Genomic DNA, 16703 nt, shown 5'->3' with positions numbered 1-16703 from the left:
CCTCAGAAGAGAGGATGTTCAGCCAGAACAGTCAGCAAGTTTTAATGGGAATAAATAGTTGTATTATCACATTTTATTTCTAAAAATGTCATAGGCTGATGCCTCTTTTGTAAGCTATGTTCCCATTCATGCACATACATCCTTAGGAAGTTATTTCCTTTTCATTTCCTATCTGTTCATAAACAATATCTTGCTTTCCCAGCAACTTTTAGTAACCTTAGCCTTTGGAACCAAATACCTTGCTTCACTGCCCTTTTTTTTTTTTTTTTTTTTTTTCAGCAGTTGAATTACAAGCAGGCTTCATTTGGGGTATCACTGGGTATTTTGCCTTTTCTTTTGCTCAAAGATAGAAATCCAGTAATACCTTACAACCCGCATTAAAAATTGTTGTTCTGGGGTAGCAAAAATGAAAATAGTGCATGTGGAGCTTATGGAGTCACTTCCCTGGCAGCACTTTGATCTTGCCTCCAGAACCTACAGACCACTAACATTTCCTTCTAAATGTAATCCTTTCGGGGACCACCAGTTGATTTCCTTCTTCCTTTGCTTCCTCCATAGCTTCCACCACACAGCGTGGATGCTCTCCATAACAGGCATAGCAAGTCAGCCTAATAGCTCCCTTCTAACCGGTATTTCTGCTCTGTGGCTTGCTAAATAGCCACTGGGTTAAAGGAGGCTCTTCCTTTTAAAAAAATTGTTTGCAGGGAGATTCAGATCAAAAGAATTCATCTTTAAGAAGTACAGACACACTCACAACTAAGCAATGGTTAAGTTTTGGTTATTCTAAATTCCCAATTTTTTCTTTCAAGGATTTAGGAACTGCTAGCTTAAGTAAGGAAATTCAGCTTCCCCAACCTGTAGTTCAAGTGTTCCCATGTGTGCATGGCTATCAGACTCAGGAGAAACAGTGTACATGAAAATCTATGTCTTCATAAACCACAAACCCGTGCTGGCCGTGCCCATATCCTTCCTCTCCTGCCTAAGTACAAGTGGGGGTAAATCAACACCCAAAATCCAAGGCGAGACTTCCCCCAGCAGATGTTTTTGGTATTGCTAATTTATCTTGTCAGTACAGGAACTACCAGTACCCAACACATCTCTAAACAACGCTATCTAACAATAGCTGGTAGCAGTGTTTCAACACTACCTATTTGCACAGGAAAGAAATCCTCTGAGGGGAGGTACAGGGCATAATTTAAGTCACAGTGCCATCAACCATACCTGAGGTTGCACTAGGAGTGGCTAACTCCAGTTTCCATAGGACAAGAGTTGTTCCCCTCCCCACCAACCCCTTTCCCTAACTATAGCTGTGGTAGGAGAAAAAGCAGTGAACACACCACAAGCCGGCAACAAGCTTTCTCTTTGCACAGAGTGTTTGCTTTGAGTCTTCTTGCTGTACCCTGTAATGCTCTGGAGACAACTGCCCTGGATGAACCAGTGTGGCAGGGTGAAAAGACACTGGGGCTAGAACTTGCTCAGCTGCAATACCATAACCAGGTGCCACATGCAGGACAAGAAAATACTCAAGATCTTTGCTATAAAGTATGAAAAGCCACAGAGACAGGACTGCCCCTAGGTCACAGGACTGAACCAACGTTCACTCACAGCCAAATTGCAGGACAGCAAGCAGTTTCAAGGAATGAGGATCAAAGTTTTCAGTCACTTTTTACTTTTGTAGTAAAGGCATTTTTTCTGCTGTCCCTTGCAAATTTGCATCACAAATTTTACATTCCATTTGGTAACAGCTTTTAGCCATTCCCAAACAGTTACAAAAATGCAACTGATGAAGAGATAGACTTCCATTATGATTAAGGATGCCTAACAGATGAGACCCAAGTGGAAAAAACAGACCAAAAAGCCAAGTCACCTGTACACGCTAGCTTAAGTGTTTATTTAAAAAGTAAACTGTTGGGCACATTGAAATTTAAAAAAAAAAAAAAAGAAAAATACATAGAAGAATCTATTAGATTAAGCAGTTAAAAGGCAGCAATATTACAAGCTGTTTACATACCAACATATACATTAATTTAAAACAAGTGGCATGTCACCAACATGTAAAACAGACTTCAAAAGTTAAAAAAAAATCAAGTTGACTTTTGAAGAATATGAGTCTACCACATGTGTGAACATGGGTTTGGTCATTCAGTTTAAAATCCCCTTTTGCACTGAAATGTTCAGTCTTCAAATTATACAAGTGGATAACTAGCAGCTGTTGCTATTCCACAGTGGTTCTTCCTGTCTTTGGCCATGTAGATATATCCTTTGTCACCCCACTTCTCACCCCAGCTGAAATCAGAAGTGAAAGGTTTATTTTAATATTCTGAAAGACTTATTTATCATTCCCCCCCGCCCTCCCAAAGCATTTATATTGAAAACTGCTGCCTTCTACCTTCAGGTAAAATTGAAACAGCTGGAACAAAATTGCTTTCCAGCAAAAAAAAAAAAAAAAAAAAAAAAAAGCATGTTACAGAAGAAGCATCCCAAGCTCACAGAAACAGTGCAGCTGGATTACAGGTACTTGAAGCTCAGGTATTGCAAACCTGGATTACAGGTACTCAAAGCTCAGACGCTGCTCCCTGACAACTAAGGGAGGACAAAGACTGCAAGCAGCATGAGGGCAGTGCCCCAGTAATGTGGAGAGCATGAGACAAACTCATGTGATGTGCCCTTCAGCACTAATATGTTGTTTTCCCTCCAGACTAGGAGGGTAACCCCATTTTTAAAGTTCAAATGTTACCCTATTTCACACAAGTGAGCAGTCCCACTGCTTCTGAAATTCCATTACCTCTGACACTGCCACAACCTGTTTTTCCTCCTGCTCCCCATGTAACTCCAACATCTACTAGCTCTATGAGCTGCTCCAGTACCAAGCTCTCAAATTAACTGAACATGCAGAAGAAAGAGATTACTGCTTGGGACTTGCTGTTAGACAGCCAGCAGCCTGAGCTGGCTTTTAACTTTTGCCATGCAATGCCCTGAGAACAATCTCCAGACTTTCTCTATGCAGATTTCAACTGTTGTTGCTTCCCTCTTATCCCAAGAGAGGAACTACTCTCCCTCCTCTGCCCCTCCCAAAAAGCACCAGGCACAAAGGAAAAAAAAAATCTTACCTGTTCTTAACAATCCAGTATTTCTTCCCATCTACATCTTCACCCTCAAAACCATAACCTACAACCAGAACACCATGGTCCAAGTCTTCACTGCTACAGTCTGGCTCATAGTAGATACCTGAGGGGGTATAAATTCACATGTCAATAAGCTCTCCTGCAGGAAACCCTTCTTCCCCACCAGAATCCTTGTTTCAAACTGTGTTGCACAGCTTCTTGAGATAGTCAGAAAGGAGTGACAAGTGAAATGTATCACTGGGAGGAACTAAGGAACACATGCAAACATATGCAAGAGGAGTACCAACTGTGGGAACCTGGACTAGAATTAGAAGGACTCTTGATTGTGTCCTACATCAGTTTTCTCTGCTCATTAAACTGAAGGGTAATGAATAATGAGTATTCAAAGAGTTCTCTGCATGCAAATTGCTAATACCCACCTGACTGATAAAACTGGAATGAAGAGTGGCCTGCATCAATAGCAACAGACACTGGACCCACAGCTGCTACTGCTTTCATGAGAGCTCTTTCATGTCCTTGGGGGATGTCAACAAAGCCAGTGTCATTAGCAGCATTGTACTCTGCCTTGTAGCGACAGTCTTCATCATCCTGAATAAAAAAAAGTTACAGATATTACATAGTTCTCTAGTTTACACACAGGTGAACACAGGAACTACCAGACATTCCAGAAATACACTGCCTTGAAAGCAAAAGACTGAAAAGGATCTGGTTGTTCCAGCAGTGCTTTGAAAGGAGAAGACCAGAAGGAAAACAGAGAAGCTGCTTCTGAGTTTCTCAAAGATGCAGAAAAAGTAAAATGCAAAGGGCAGTAGGGCCCATAAGGAAAGCTTTACTGGGATGCAGGGGACCATCACATCCTGGAACACTGCATTCTTTGGTAGGCAGGACAAATCTCTTTTCAGAGAGGATGAAGCCCAGAATGCATTAATAGGCAATGGAAGAGAGCCAAGTATTCATTAATTACAAAGCAGTCCAAAAACTGCTCATTGAACAAGCACTTAAATCCACAATTTTAGTCTGTCAGTCTGGAAAACTGCACAGAATTACTTGGAAGTTACTCATTAATATTATATGAACTTACAGCATTCCTGTATTTTGGGCTGCTTCTTTGCCTTTTTTATACACACACAAACTGAACCGCGTGTACCACAGGCACTTACTTTAGAAGAGAGGCTTAATTTGTAAGTTTGGGCATTTGACATCAGAATAGAAGTTTGTGTGTCCCTGCTCTACCCATGTGATAAGTTAGAGCTCTCTAGAGTTCTTTAGTTGCCTCTCCAACTAAAGGAATATGGACACATGCCTCAGATATTTACTTTTTGCACTCAGCAAGTTAAGCACTTCCTACAATCAACTGGAACCTCTGGAAGAGCCAAGTTTACAAAAAAAAAAAAAAAAAAAAAAAAGCAATTACAAGAATACAGGTAGACAGGAATTCAAATCCATGGTTTGTGTTATTCACAGTGAATGGCACTGCTACTGCACATTCAGTCAACAAAAAACTGCAAGGCAAGACACTCTCTAGGGAGTACTACTCCAAGTGTAGTGGAAAAGCCCAAAGCTTAGACTCACATGACACCATTTATTACTGCTCTTTTGTCCCCTCCTCATGCCTGTTCAGCTTTTGGTAGATCATTAGAGGTATTTTAAGTCTGCCCATTACGTGCATTTATGCACATGTAGTCCAGAAGTCCAGAAGTAGAGCATAAGGCATTGCCAACAACCACCTGAGAAGAGTCGCACCTGCTCAAGAATTACTTGGTCTACAGGCAGCAATCCTGTAATAGCTTAGCTATGAGAAGTAGAATCGCACCCCTAAGATTAAGCATTAGTTTTGGCAGGAGCCAGGTCTTGGTTTTGTGTGTCAACCAAGATAAAGCATGGCATCTGATAGGAGGGCAGCAACGAGTGGGAGGAATAAAAATATTTGCTCTAGTTTTTCCAACTGGTCTGGTAAGATTGTGACCTCAAAGAACAATATAGTATGTGATTCCAACTGAACCTGGGGCTAACAGACATTCCAGTTTTCTTTGGGAAGATGCAAGAGGAAAAGCAGATGCACTGAGGGCTACTTAAGCATTTTCCTTCCTAGGGACGAGTTTCCCGACACATACAGTTCGTTCATACAAAAGATGGAACACATGCAGAAAGTTCACTTACCTTTGCAGTGTATGGGTAGGATTCCTCTGAGTCAATTCCCCCGTTATCCTGCACATACTGGAAAGCCTGGTCCATGAGACCACCATTGCAACCTTGATTGCCTTCGGGGCGGGAGCAGTCCACCAGATTCTGTTCACTCAGCGAAACAAGCTTGCCAGTTTTTCTGAAGTGCTGTCCTTCGAGAGCTCCTGTAGTGCTAAAAGCCCAGCAAGAGCCACACTGACCCTGAAGCAAGAAGTGGAATCACAGGTTACAACTAACTTTGACAGATTAAGCAATTACAGTTCCCATGCCACCAATCTAAACTTGGAAAAGGCAAAAGCCACAAGTCCAACGTTTGTTCCAAGCTCCCCCAGTGTTCAGGAAATGACACTACATTTCAGTTCTTAGACATTTAGTCCAGGACATTTAAACAGTTCTAATGGAGTACAGCAATTTTCCTGAGATGAAGCTCAATTCAGTGTGGTTGCACTAGACTTCACAAGTCAAAAGCATTTTTCCTGTAGGGAAATGAAGGCAGCACTCAGAAAACTGGTTAAAAATTGACCATCATAGAATACCTGGTCTTTAACTGGAGTTACATATCCTTTCTCTCTCCAGTCTACAGACCGTGGTGCTTCAAGGAAGTTGGGCTCAAGGAACTGGGAACCTCTGTACTTCCTTCCTGACTTCTTGTGTATATAGCCATTCATCAGCTGTCTGAACTCCTCAGTCGTCTGAAGAAAATTCAAAACAATGCAGTCACCACCTATTACGCACTGTTGTTTAGAAGTGGATGTTTCATATCTCAGTACATACCATGTCACCAAACTGATTCATTCCCAACTTGTAGCTGTGTTTTCCTAGTGAGTGATCCAGGTTATGGAGTTCAATCATTTTCAGATTCTTCTCCCACACCACTCTTCTCCAGCTTTCCTCTCTCTGAGGGACCAGAAAACAATGTATTTTAAAGAGAGGGTTCACATAAAATTTCAGTGGAGTGATAGCGCTCTTTTCTATGGCTTGGGTACTCAAACAAACGTTGACTCATCCAGCAAAGAGTTGGGATACTGCTTCAGAGCTGGCCATCCCACCACCCCACGCTAAAAGCGAGCACAGTACCACTGGGTGTTTATGTAAGCCAAGCAAAAGGACCTAGGGAGCAGGGGGGATTATCTTTCACAAACGCAGACCGTGGCCAGCGTTAAATAAAGCAAAGCAGTCATGACTCAGCTGACGGGGCCCTGTGGAGCCACACGCCGCCCCGCCAGGCTCTCAGCTCAGGGCAGCCCTCACCTCACGGCAGTCCTCCCTCACCTCATGGTAGTCCTTGCTGTGCCACGACTTCCACAGCTGCCAGTGGCCGTCCAGGTCGGGGTCTATCCTGGGCGCCGCGGAGGCCAGCCCCAGGCAGAGGGACAGCAGGGCGAGACCCACGTTCATGCTGGCAAACCTGCGGGGCGATGAGGCAGCACGGCTCAGACGGAAAACAACGCGCACAGAGGAGCAAAACACAACACGGCCCGGCCCGGCCCTGCTCTGCCCTTCTTTTCCTTTTCCCTTCCTTCCTTTCTTTTCCCGTCCCTTCCCTGGGAGCCTGCGGAATGGCGGCTCCGTGCCGCGGGCCCGCCCCGCCGCGGGGCGGCCATGCGGGACCCCCCCCCGCTGGCAGCGCCGCCTGCGGGGCTCCCCCTCCCCTCTTCTCTCCCCTTCCTTTCCTTTCCTTCCCTTTCTTTTCCTTTCCTTTCCTTTCTCCCTCCGTCCCCGCTCACCTCGCTCGGTCCCGGCGCTGCCCTCCCCAGCTCCCGGCCCCGCGGCCCCTCTTATAGCCGCCGCCGTGGCCGTGCCCGCCCCGCCGCCACCATTGGAGGCCGGGCCGGGCAGCTCCGCACCGCCTGCAGGGGCCGAGCCGGGGCTGTGTGGGGGGAGCTGCGGGTGGGAGCAGGGCGAGACCCCGGGTCCGTGCCCTGGGGGCTCAGATCAGGGCTGCCTGAGGCAAGGCAGGCGGCTCGGCTTCGTCTGCTCGCCCTGTGCCCCCGGGAGGGTGAGCGAGCCTGCCCCGGGCTGAGGGTCGGGGCGGAGGTGAGGTATTGAGTCCTTTGCACATGGACACAGGGCACGCCAGATCGGATCAGGAGGAGACAGGCTTTATTTTCAACAGGGTGCTTGCCACGAGGAGTAGAGTGTACCAGGTTCCCCCCCGTACCAGGTTCCCCCCATAAGCTCTGGTAAAGCCAGCATTTTGGAGTGCTTTCGCTTGCACGCTGAAGAGTGAAAAAGCCAGGGTTTGTAAACTGTTGCACAACGGCAACAGGACAGAAATCACATGATGCGTGCTTCTCCCTTTTTTTTGATGTCTTGAGACACAAACTGTGTCATAACACATTAAGAAAAGCCATACGTGTTTCCTTGCACAGATTATCGCAGGAGCAGCGTGGCCTGGAGAAGCCCCACAGAGCCAAATTCACACTGGGAAGCTGGAGAGGCTGGCTCTTCAGTGTCCCTGTGCAAGTCTCCTGTCGCTGAACTGGTGTACTGATTCCACAAAAAACGTGAAGTGTAAATACACCTAAAAATGGTGCTCCTTAATGAGTCAGCAATCATGCGCCAGCCTTGCAAAACCTTGGAGAAAACAAGGTATTTTAAAGCCGAACTGTTTGCTGAAGCCAAAGCTTGTGTACAAACACTCAGGACTGGCCTATCAGTATGGTTTACACGCATACAGCCATGTCGGTCTGAGCAGGAAAATGAGACATTGTATAAAAGAAATGTTGAAAACACTTCATCAGAGTGGGACTGCAGCAAATGCATGCTGGAGGCATTATAATTTTTAGTAATTGCCTACTTACTATTTTCAATAGTTGCTTTGCAAAGGTGTGTTATCATATTTCTAGTGGTCTTTGTGGCTAAAATTTCTAAAAGCTCCCGTTTTGCTTTCAATTGCTATAGTTTGTTACCAGCTACTAGCTGACTGACCATACAACCACTGTAGAAACATTTTTTAAAGGAACAAAAAAAGTGTGACACAAGCTGCAAGAATCAACAGCGCACATTTGCACAAGATACAGTAATTAAGTGTATAAGGATCTGACAAAAATAAGCCACATGTCCTTATGCTTTTTATTGAATAAAACATACACATTTCTACATGGCAAACAACAGTTTCAAGACCAGCCTTTTCAAAGGAAAATGATTAATTTCCTTACTTGTAAAGGAAAATTAAAATGCATACATTGAATAAGAATAGTCATTTGTTTCTTTCCAACATGAAACTTTTCACTACCTAACAAATTCACATGAAAATACTTCATGACAGTAGAATGATTTTCATAGTTTGACTAACATACAGATAGGGTTTGAGGGTGGGTGGGATTTGAGTTGTGGGATTTGAAATGTTTTTATTCACAGCTTCGTACAGATATTTTCTGTGCAGTGGGACTTCAGTCCTGTTTATGCTGGCTTTGTTTCTGCAGCTGTATCTGATACCAATTGAGCATTGAAAGGCTACTATTAAGTTCCCAGTGAACTGTGGACAAGGACTGCTTTTTTAAAAGGGCAAGAAGTTTAGCTGGCATGACAGAAGGTAAGGTCAAAGTTACAGAAAGTCTTGCACCATGAATCACATGTCTGCTGCTCTGTAACGCACACTGGGATACACCAAGAGAAACCAGTGCTTTTGCAGATGATAAGAGGTCCTGTCGCTTTGGGAAGTTACCATGCCATCAGCTAGCATGAGATCCCACAGCGTACGTGCTGTACTCTGCTGGCCATCCTTGTGAATACTCTTAGTGCATGTACACACACACACACACACACACACACACACACACAAATGCCTGATACCATTTTCTCTTTGGTGGTAAGTTCACACACTCAGCTTATTTAGCTACCTTATAGAGGGAAATATCAACAGAGAATTTCTTGAAATTGTTGAAGGTAACAGGAATACTTTCACCTTCAGTGCATGAAATTTCAGCTTGCTCTGAGTCATTACTATTGTGTGGACATATCAGTTCCCCAGGTATTTTCATAGGTCCTCCAGCTACTTTCCCTATGTTTTTCTTTGCCATTTCCTCAACAGACAAACTCTTTATCTGTGTCTATGATTTCTGCTCCTCCCCGATCTATCCTTACTTTAATTATTGTACATTGTTGAAGATTCTGCCTCTGTACCGTCAGTACTCCTCAGGCCATTGTGCCTAAACTATTTATTCAATCCAGCAGCACACTTACTCATCGTGGCTACTCATTAGACAAATCTAGAGGTACCAAATCTCTCTGACCCCTGCTGAGTAGCAAAGATCCAGGAAGCCTGGGAGCCCAGGTACAGAAGCATAAGCGTTTGCAAGGGAAATCAGCATGGCAATGGTTGTGATCACCCACAACCTGGCCATCACAAGAGTGACATTTAGAAACTTGTGATAGGAGGCTGGCCTTGGACCGTCTCCAACTCCTGTGCAAACAACTCCTGTCTGAGAGTTGTCCTCAATGTGAGGACTGACTGCTGCACTAGCCACACTGCAGAGACTGCTGACAACCTAAATGAAAGTAAAAATGCCTTATTATACAGTTAATACATGGTCTTACTGCCAGCACTGCTTGCTACTAGGCAGCAGAAGGTGCTGTCCCAATGCTGTACCTCTGCTCTTTTCTGTACACCATGACCTGTTCACATACCAAATGGCATCATTGTGGTGTTCTGGTGAAGTGACCAGAAGTCCACTGGCAGCATTCAGAGGCAGAAATAATTTCCATCAATCTCTGCTACTTCCTGACACCCTGCTGCAGTCACACCAGCCACAGCAGTCTTTGCTCTATCGAAAACACCTCTGTGGGGACTACTAACCATGTGAGGGTCTTGTGTGCAAAGCACTCCTCTCAGGTTGACAGAGAGAAGGGCTGAATGTGGGACTTCCTTCAGTTCGTCTCTGTGAAGCCTCCAGGAAAGCCGTGCCATTCTGGTCTATAAATATCTGTGCTAATTGCAGTAGTCACACTGCTTTCCACAATAACCTAACTATCAAAACTTTAAAGGAAGAAGACCCTTGTCCATTAACTTGAACCTCTCCTTTCTGGAAGGTAACTTTCCAAATTACTCTGAAAATAACAGCTTTTGAGGAACTCTGTATATGCAAAACTTCAAAGACCTGCCACTCCTCTGAGAGGCAAGAATAACACTTTTTGATAACTGGTCATGCTTGCATTGTGACAGCCTCAGAATTGCCACCCACCCTGTAGCTATCTGGCTCCATGAGTTATCAGGTGACAGAGGCTATGTATTTCTTAATGGATACGAGAACTTGCATAGTGGGCTGTTACCTCTGCAGTTGGAAGGGTGGACGGAGCACTGATCTCTGGGGAAACATCAACATGAAACTCAGCTGCCCCTGCACATCCCCGGCGTGCAGCACAACCCTCTCCTTCTAGAGAGACTCAGGTTATTTGAACTCAGAATTTCTGAAAATTGTTCTGCGCTTTTAAGCCCTTTCTCATCTTCATTCTCTTGGTCCAAATGTGAAGAGGTATGGGCCAACCTGTATCTGCCAGGAAAAAAAGATCCAGACATCCAAAAAGAAAAAACTCTTTGGTAATGGTAGCTGGTTTGCACAGCTGCAGCAGGTTGACAATGTGTCAAAAACATTCGTGTGATGCAAATATAATAAGCTATATTGTGCTTAAATGTGGCAAGCATGTGCACTCAAGCAACTCCATGGAGCAGCTATCTCAAGGTGCACCATGATCCTTCCTGAAGTAAGAAAATGAGTGGGTTGTTTGGATGTCATTTATCCAAACTGCAAATAAAGGACATTTAATTTAGACAAACATTGATTTTTTTTTTTAATTATTTTTATTTTTTTTGCGTGTGTGTTAATATGAAGACTAGATTTGGATCTTTATTCCTGGAATACATAAAGCTGAATTGGCTTACTTAAAAAGCTATGACTGTGAACATGTTTATTTATACCAGGTTAAGTCCCTCTGGCAAATGCAAATTATTGCATTTCACTGCTACCTTTCACTGTCCAACTTCTGTTAGATGATACCAAGAATGGGGTACCTAATCATTTTCTAGTCACATATATACTTCTGCTCAACAAAATATTGATCCAGTTTAAAGAAGCACAAGAACATTTCAAAGAACACTGCACTGATTTTAAATGCCAGTGGCTGGTTTATGTGTAAGAAATGCCAGAGATGCATTTGTGTGAAACAAAACAAAACGTCAAAAAAAAAAAAAAAAAAAAAAAAAAAAAGAGTTCAGATTTCTTTTCAGCAACATAATCAAGTTTTGCTTGCATTTTACAGTAAAGACTCTTCTTGCAGAAAACGAGTACAGTAAATTTCCAACACCAAAGCGATTGTTTCAGAAAGTTAGGAGGATGTCAAAAGACTATTGTGGAACAGATATTTCTGTGCCATCTTAAGAATTGCTTCAGAATTCAGTATGCATTTTTAATGCTAGTTTTAGAAAAGGTTTAGAAATTGCAGGTTGGCGGCGTTTTGCTTGTTTGTTTTTACCTCATTTGATTTGGACGTTACTGCTAAAAAGATTACCAAAAAAGCCTGGATAGTTTCTCTTCTTCCTTGCAGCTCCATGAAGATTAACCAACCTTTCTCCCTCGCAAGGGCATTCCTCAACAAAGATCTGAGGTCGCTTTGGAGCTTATAATGACCCTTTGGCATTAAATGCGCTAGTAAGCACTCACTTAATCTTTGTTTTGGGTTACTTACTCCCAGGTAAGAAATCAGAATCAAGCTGTGCTTCAGCCGGAGCACCCATAATGAAGTTAGTTGCATCATTATTAGGTTAGACAAGGAAGCAGCGCCTGCTTCCAGGCAACACAGACAGGGTTCTGCCAGCTTTCTGACGACCTCGGCGATGGCTGGGGAGCAGCGACACAGTCCTCCTGAAACACCTTTTTGTTTTCAGCGGTCTTGTGATCTCGCAAGAGCCATCATTTCCTCACCCCAGCGGCAGATAAGAAACTGCATTCCAGCTTCCCCGCTGGCCCACAAGGCAAAGGCGGCTTCATTTACATCTCAATATCTCACCTGGTCACAGGAACTGGGGGCTGATGCAAGGGATTGCGTGCCTTGCGAGAAGGACGGGGGACGAGGGGGAAGGGGAAAAGGGGGGTGTCTATTTTGGCCTCTTCTTCAGGGCTGGGGTTTCTCAAAAGTAGTATTATTTTCCTGCGAGGCTTTCTGCTGAAATTTTCTGTTATATTTGTATGAGTGGAAAAAAAAAAAAAAAAGTTTTTTTTTTTTTCTTCTACCTTAACTTGTATTTTTTTAGAGAGCCTAAATACTGAATCATACGTGAAGGCAGCTCTGAGTCTTTGACCATGGTGTAACTCATGCACTTTAAAGTGCAAACGTCAGTGAGACTGATTCCTCAGCCTGCACTCAACATCTTCTCTCGATTTCTCGCAGATAGTCATTTCTGAGCTTTGGGAGGTTTATTTTTCTAAAAGCTAACTGGGGGAAATAGTAGGAGGATGTGAGGAAGTATCGTATTAAATTGCTGATGTTGAACTTCACAGACAGAGAATAATTTCCACATTGTATTGACGTTTCTCTAAAATGTAAAGGACTTTGGTGTTCTTTCTGTCTTGTACTATAAAGAATATCTTTTCAAATTTCACACAAGTGCAAGGCTTTCTTAATTTTTTAATTATTACTATTATTATTTATTATTATTGTAACAGTCTGGAAGTTGCATGTCCAGTCTGTGTTGTTAATTTCCTTTGACCAAGGCCAATTTTTTACTCCCATCTCTACTCTAGAGATCACAGTGAGGGGCATTTTAACAGAATTGCAGGAGGGCTTTGAGGAGTATTTCAAATACTGCTTGCTATCTGAAATCACATTTGACTTTAAACAAAAAGAGAGCCAATGTTTCTGTTTTGAAACGGAAGCAGCAATAAAGTTCAGAGAAGTATAAATCTTTAAGTGCTTGAGTGCAATGTTTGTGCTTCAGCAAGCTGTTGCAAACAGTTGCAGGGCATGAAAGAAAATCTTTGTCTGTCTCCTGTTGTTCTTGGAGCAGTGGTGTCTAAAGGGCAAGCTGACATGCTGGAAAGCATTTCCCATGATAAGGATAGAGACTGTGAGTGATGTGAGGAATTATTTTTAAACTTAGAAGTTACAGGCTGGATTTCATTAACAGATCATGTGAGGGAAGGTTAAACAAAACCTGCTTACAGAAGAGGAGAGAGGCAACTGAAACAATCAAATGCTGGCTTAAAGTTTGTTTTCCTCACAATCAGGTAAGAGGAAAAAGAAATGCACGCATGTGCTTTTTGGGTAAGAACAGAGGTGATTCACAAATGTTGTTATTTCCCTGTTACAAATGGGAGGACTGAGGCAAAACCAAGTGGTGCCTCTCTGTTGCGGCCAGAGTAATCAAATGAATGACCCATGGATAATTCACTGTAGGCTTTTCAGTATGGAGTTTTGCCAAGGTGATCAATAATATTTTCCCTCTTCTGGTAATAAAAATAGATGCACAGACTAGCTCATTTAGGGATTGCAAACATGCAGTATAAATCAGTGCAACATGCATTGCCTTGCCTGACACTGAGGTCCAGTTGAAGCAAGCTCAGCCCGTTGAACACCAGGATACTGATAATTGCTGTCAAATTTACACAGTCATTTCAAATATTTTAATCACTGCTTTTGTAATCACTCTTTAATCACTGTGCCAGATGCACTATACGAGGTCTTTTGTAGGACCTTTCTGGTCACCAAGTACCTGCTGGATTGGAATCTCCTCGCTATCAGTTCAGCAGAATCTCTTCTGACCTCTCCCTCTTTGATAATTCTCAACCAGCGGCACATCCTAAATGTACACCCTGAAGCTCCAGCACAGCACCGCCGAAGGAGAAGGACTTCTGCACTGGTTCCTCATGGAGCTCTGGAAGTGAGTGAGCTCAGGGGGACACTCACCTGGATGTGAGATGAAGCTGAAAGGGTTTTACAATAGTTTAGTTAGTGGCCAGCATGAAACAAGATTTTTTACAAAACTGTTCCACGTTACAGTAATATCTTGATGACTCCGTGCAAGGCCATAGCACGGCCTCCGCAGAGCTGCGAGCTGAATGCTGCTCCTCTGACTCGTCTCATGAGCAGCTATTAGTTTGTGCAATTTCCTCTTGCTCCATATGGGAACATCCACGGGGATTTTACTAGACATTACCCTCAGGCTTGCAGAAAAGCACAGTGAATGGCTGACATAGTATTCATACAACCACATCTCATCCTTGTCACCATTGTCTTCCTCTTCTCTCAAAGGAGGTGATCCCCTGGTTTGTGGTCACACAGTGCTAGAAAAGTGGGCTGCCACGTGGTGTTTGCTGTGATGCCTTTGGCCACATACATCTGTGCTGTACTGTTACCCCGCTGCCTAAAACCTGATCTTGCTCAAATCTGCATTTCACCATTCGCATGCCAGTGTCTTTTACTAGCGGGTCTCTCCCTCCCCAGGCGGTATAGCTGGAAGTCAGGGACTTGGGTATCAGCCAAGTAGGCTGTTTTACACACTGGCTTGCAGCAAACTCATTACCCACAATACCCATGATTTGATGCAAAAACCTGACCTTTGCCCATGGCTGGTAAGAGGGTTTGTCCCGATGCCACGTGCCCGGGGTAGGTCCTGCCCCTTGCCCCTGACAGCAGTCCCCCATTAGCATGCCGTGCAGACAGCTGAGCACACACTGCAATCCAAACACAGCGCCGGCCCTTTCCTATCCCCCGGTTAATTTTGTAAAGGATTTTGTGTTTGACTAAATAAATGACTGTTCAAAACACAGGCTGTGTGTACGGGACACCGGTCGGGGCTCCTCCATTTGGCCAGCCTCGCTGCAGGGGCACTGGAGCCACCGTGTGATGCATGTCCCCTCCATGCTGCAGGAATTAGTTCTCCCGGCTGCTCCACCACCACCTCTCTGCTCACAGGCTTCCTCTGCCACAGATTGCCGTGCAATTGTGCACAGGCCCTTAGCCCTGGCACTCACGTCCTGATCCCAGTGCTCTCACAGCCTGGCTGAAAAACATTAACCCCAAACTCCTGCATGGAGACAGACAGCAAGGAAGGAAGGAAAGAACAAAAGGACAGTTCAAAATATTCAGCACACTGTACAAAATATTCAGTCCAGAATTTACCTATAAAATCTTATTTTGTGACTACTTTTATTATATGTACTGTGGTAAATATTAATGTTAATGCTAAACTAGCTTATTATTATTATTATTATTATTATTATTATTATTATTATTATTATTATTCCCTAGCAAGAAGAGTGTTTCTGTAATTATTTTTTTTGTGTGTTTTTGGCACAAAAGTGTATCCTTATACATAGCAAAGCACATGTTGTTTTGCATATCGTTCAATGCACTGAATTTGTAACATCCTAAACCATTCACAGAATGTACATGAAAATTATGAAAAACAAAGGTAAACTATTAATGTAAGAGCGCAGTTTAGTAATGTTCTGCGTTTAGTTTACTAATGATAATTTAAACTAAAATGGTCCTCCGCAACAGCATTGAAATTTTCTCCCCTCAAAACAGTCATTGAAACTAAACCTACTGGGTGCTCTGATCAAGTACCAGGGTTAGAATTGTTTAATCTGACTAGAAAGATTTCTCATTCCACACTTTTTTTTTTTTTTTCCTTCCCCTCCTTTACTGCCCACTGACAGGCAGCCCAAGCAGGGGTGGCAAAATCAGGCTGAGCCTGGCCCATTTTTCCTCCTGGGTCTGTCTATGTCCGACAACTGCAGGTGAAGTACTGCCTGGCACCCAACAGTCACACCTTCAACACCACACCAGATTATAAAAACCTACCAGACAAAGCCTGGCCAGCACAGACTGTTGTTACAGAGCAGCTGAGGCAGCTCATCCCAGGTGAATGGCTAGCTGTCTGCACCTGTTTGCCAGTTTGCAGGATGCTGGCTCGGCTGAGGGAGCAGGCCCGTGTGCCCAGGCTGCAGCTGGCCCTTATGTCCTTCTGCCCCACAAGAAGCCAGTGTCCTTGGCTTCTTCTGCCAAATGGCTTCACCTCCTCTGTCCGTGACTTCACCTCAAGTGGCAGAGGTGGTGTACTGACTGCTCCTTGGGCTGCGGAGGGTACATGAAGACGAGCAAAGGCAGCGTTGCCAAAATCAGCTGATAGCTGGCAGAAGCAGTGCATGAGGGATTTCTTAACATGGCCCTGGCTTTTTGTCTTCCACCCATCAGGCCAATGCAGATTCCTTTATGTTGCTCCCTTATGCCTCAACATCTACAAAGCAAAAATGAGCAGGAATAAGCTTTTCCTCCCTACTGCCCCCAGCCCTTATCAGCATGACCACTCACTGTGAAGCTGGGTTTCACAGAGCACGGGCCCAGCCTTATCACCATCCTTTGAGAGAAGCAGAGGGTAACAGCCACCCTAGA

At 44.0% G+C, this 16703-nt stretch overlaps 1 protein-coding gene across 1 annotated transcript; it reads right to left on the bottom strand.

The window, feature by feature from the left end:
- Positions 1-253: 253 nt before the first annotated feature.
- On the bottom strand, positions 254-7097 carry CTSL (cathepsin L). Its single transcript, XM_032206117.1, has 8 exons — positions 7037-7097; positions 6582-6717; positions 6084-6206; positions 5846-6001; positions 5286-5510; positions 3545-3713; positions 3111-3228; positions 254-2286 (listed from the first exon to the last, which is right to left on the bottom strand). Exons 2-8 carry the CDS (start codon positions 6705-6707, stop codon positions 2187-2189), a joined length of 1017 nt encoding a protein of 338 aa, XP_032062008.1. The 5' UTR covers positions 6708-6717; positions 7037-7097; the 3' UTR covers positions 254-2186.
- Positions 7098-16703: the final 9606 nt, after the last annotated feature.

Source organism: Aythya fuligula, chromosome Z (assembly GCF_009819795.1).
Source record: "Aythya fuligula isolate bAytFul2 chromosome Z, bAytFul2.pri, whole genome shotgun sequence".
NCBI classification, from domain to species: Eukaryota; Metazoa; Chordata; class Aves; order Anseriformes; family Anatidae; genus Aythya; species Aythya fuligula.
Note: the sequence above shows the minus strand (reverse complement) of the source record. Positions and strands in the feature narration are given on the sequence as shown.

Bases quoted from the DNA above. Each gene is read 5' to 3' on its own strand.
- CTSL (XM_032206117.1), bottom strand. From the start codon at position 6,707: ATGAACGTGGGTCTCGCCCTGCTGTCCCTCTGCCTGGGGCTGGCCTCC. The intron at 5,511-5,845 runs GTATTCTATGAT...TTCTTGCTTCAG, and splicing joins TAACTCCAGTTAAAGACCAG to GGTCAGTGTGGCTCTTGCTG. The intron at 2,287-3,110 runs GTAAGATTTTTT...TTCTGATTTCAG, and splicing joins TACTGGATTGTTAAGAACAG to CTGGGGTGAGAAGTGGGGTG.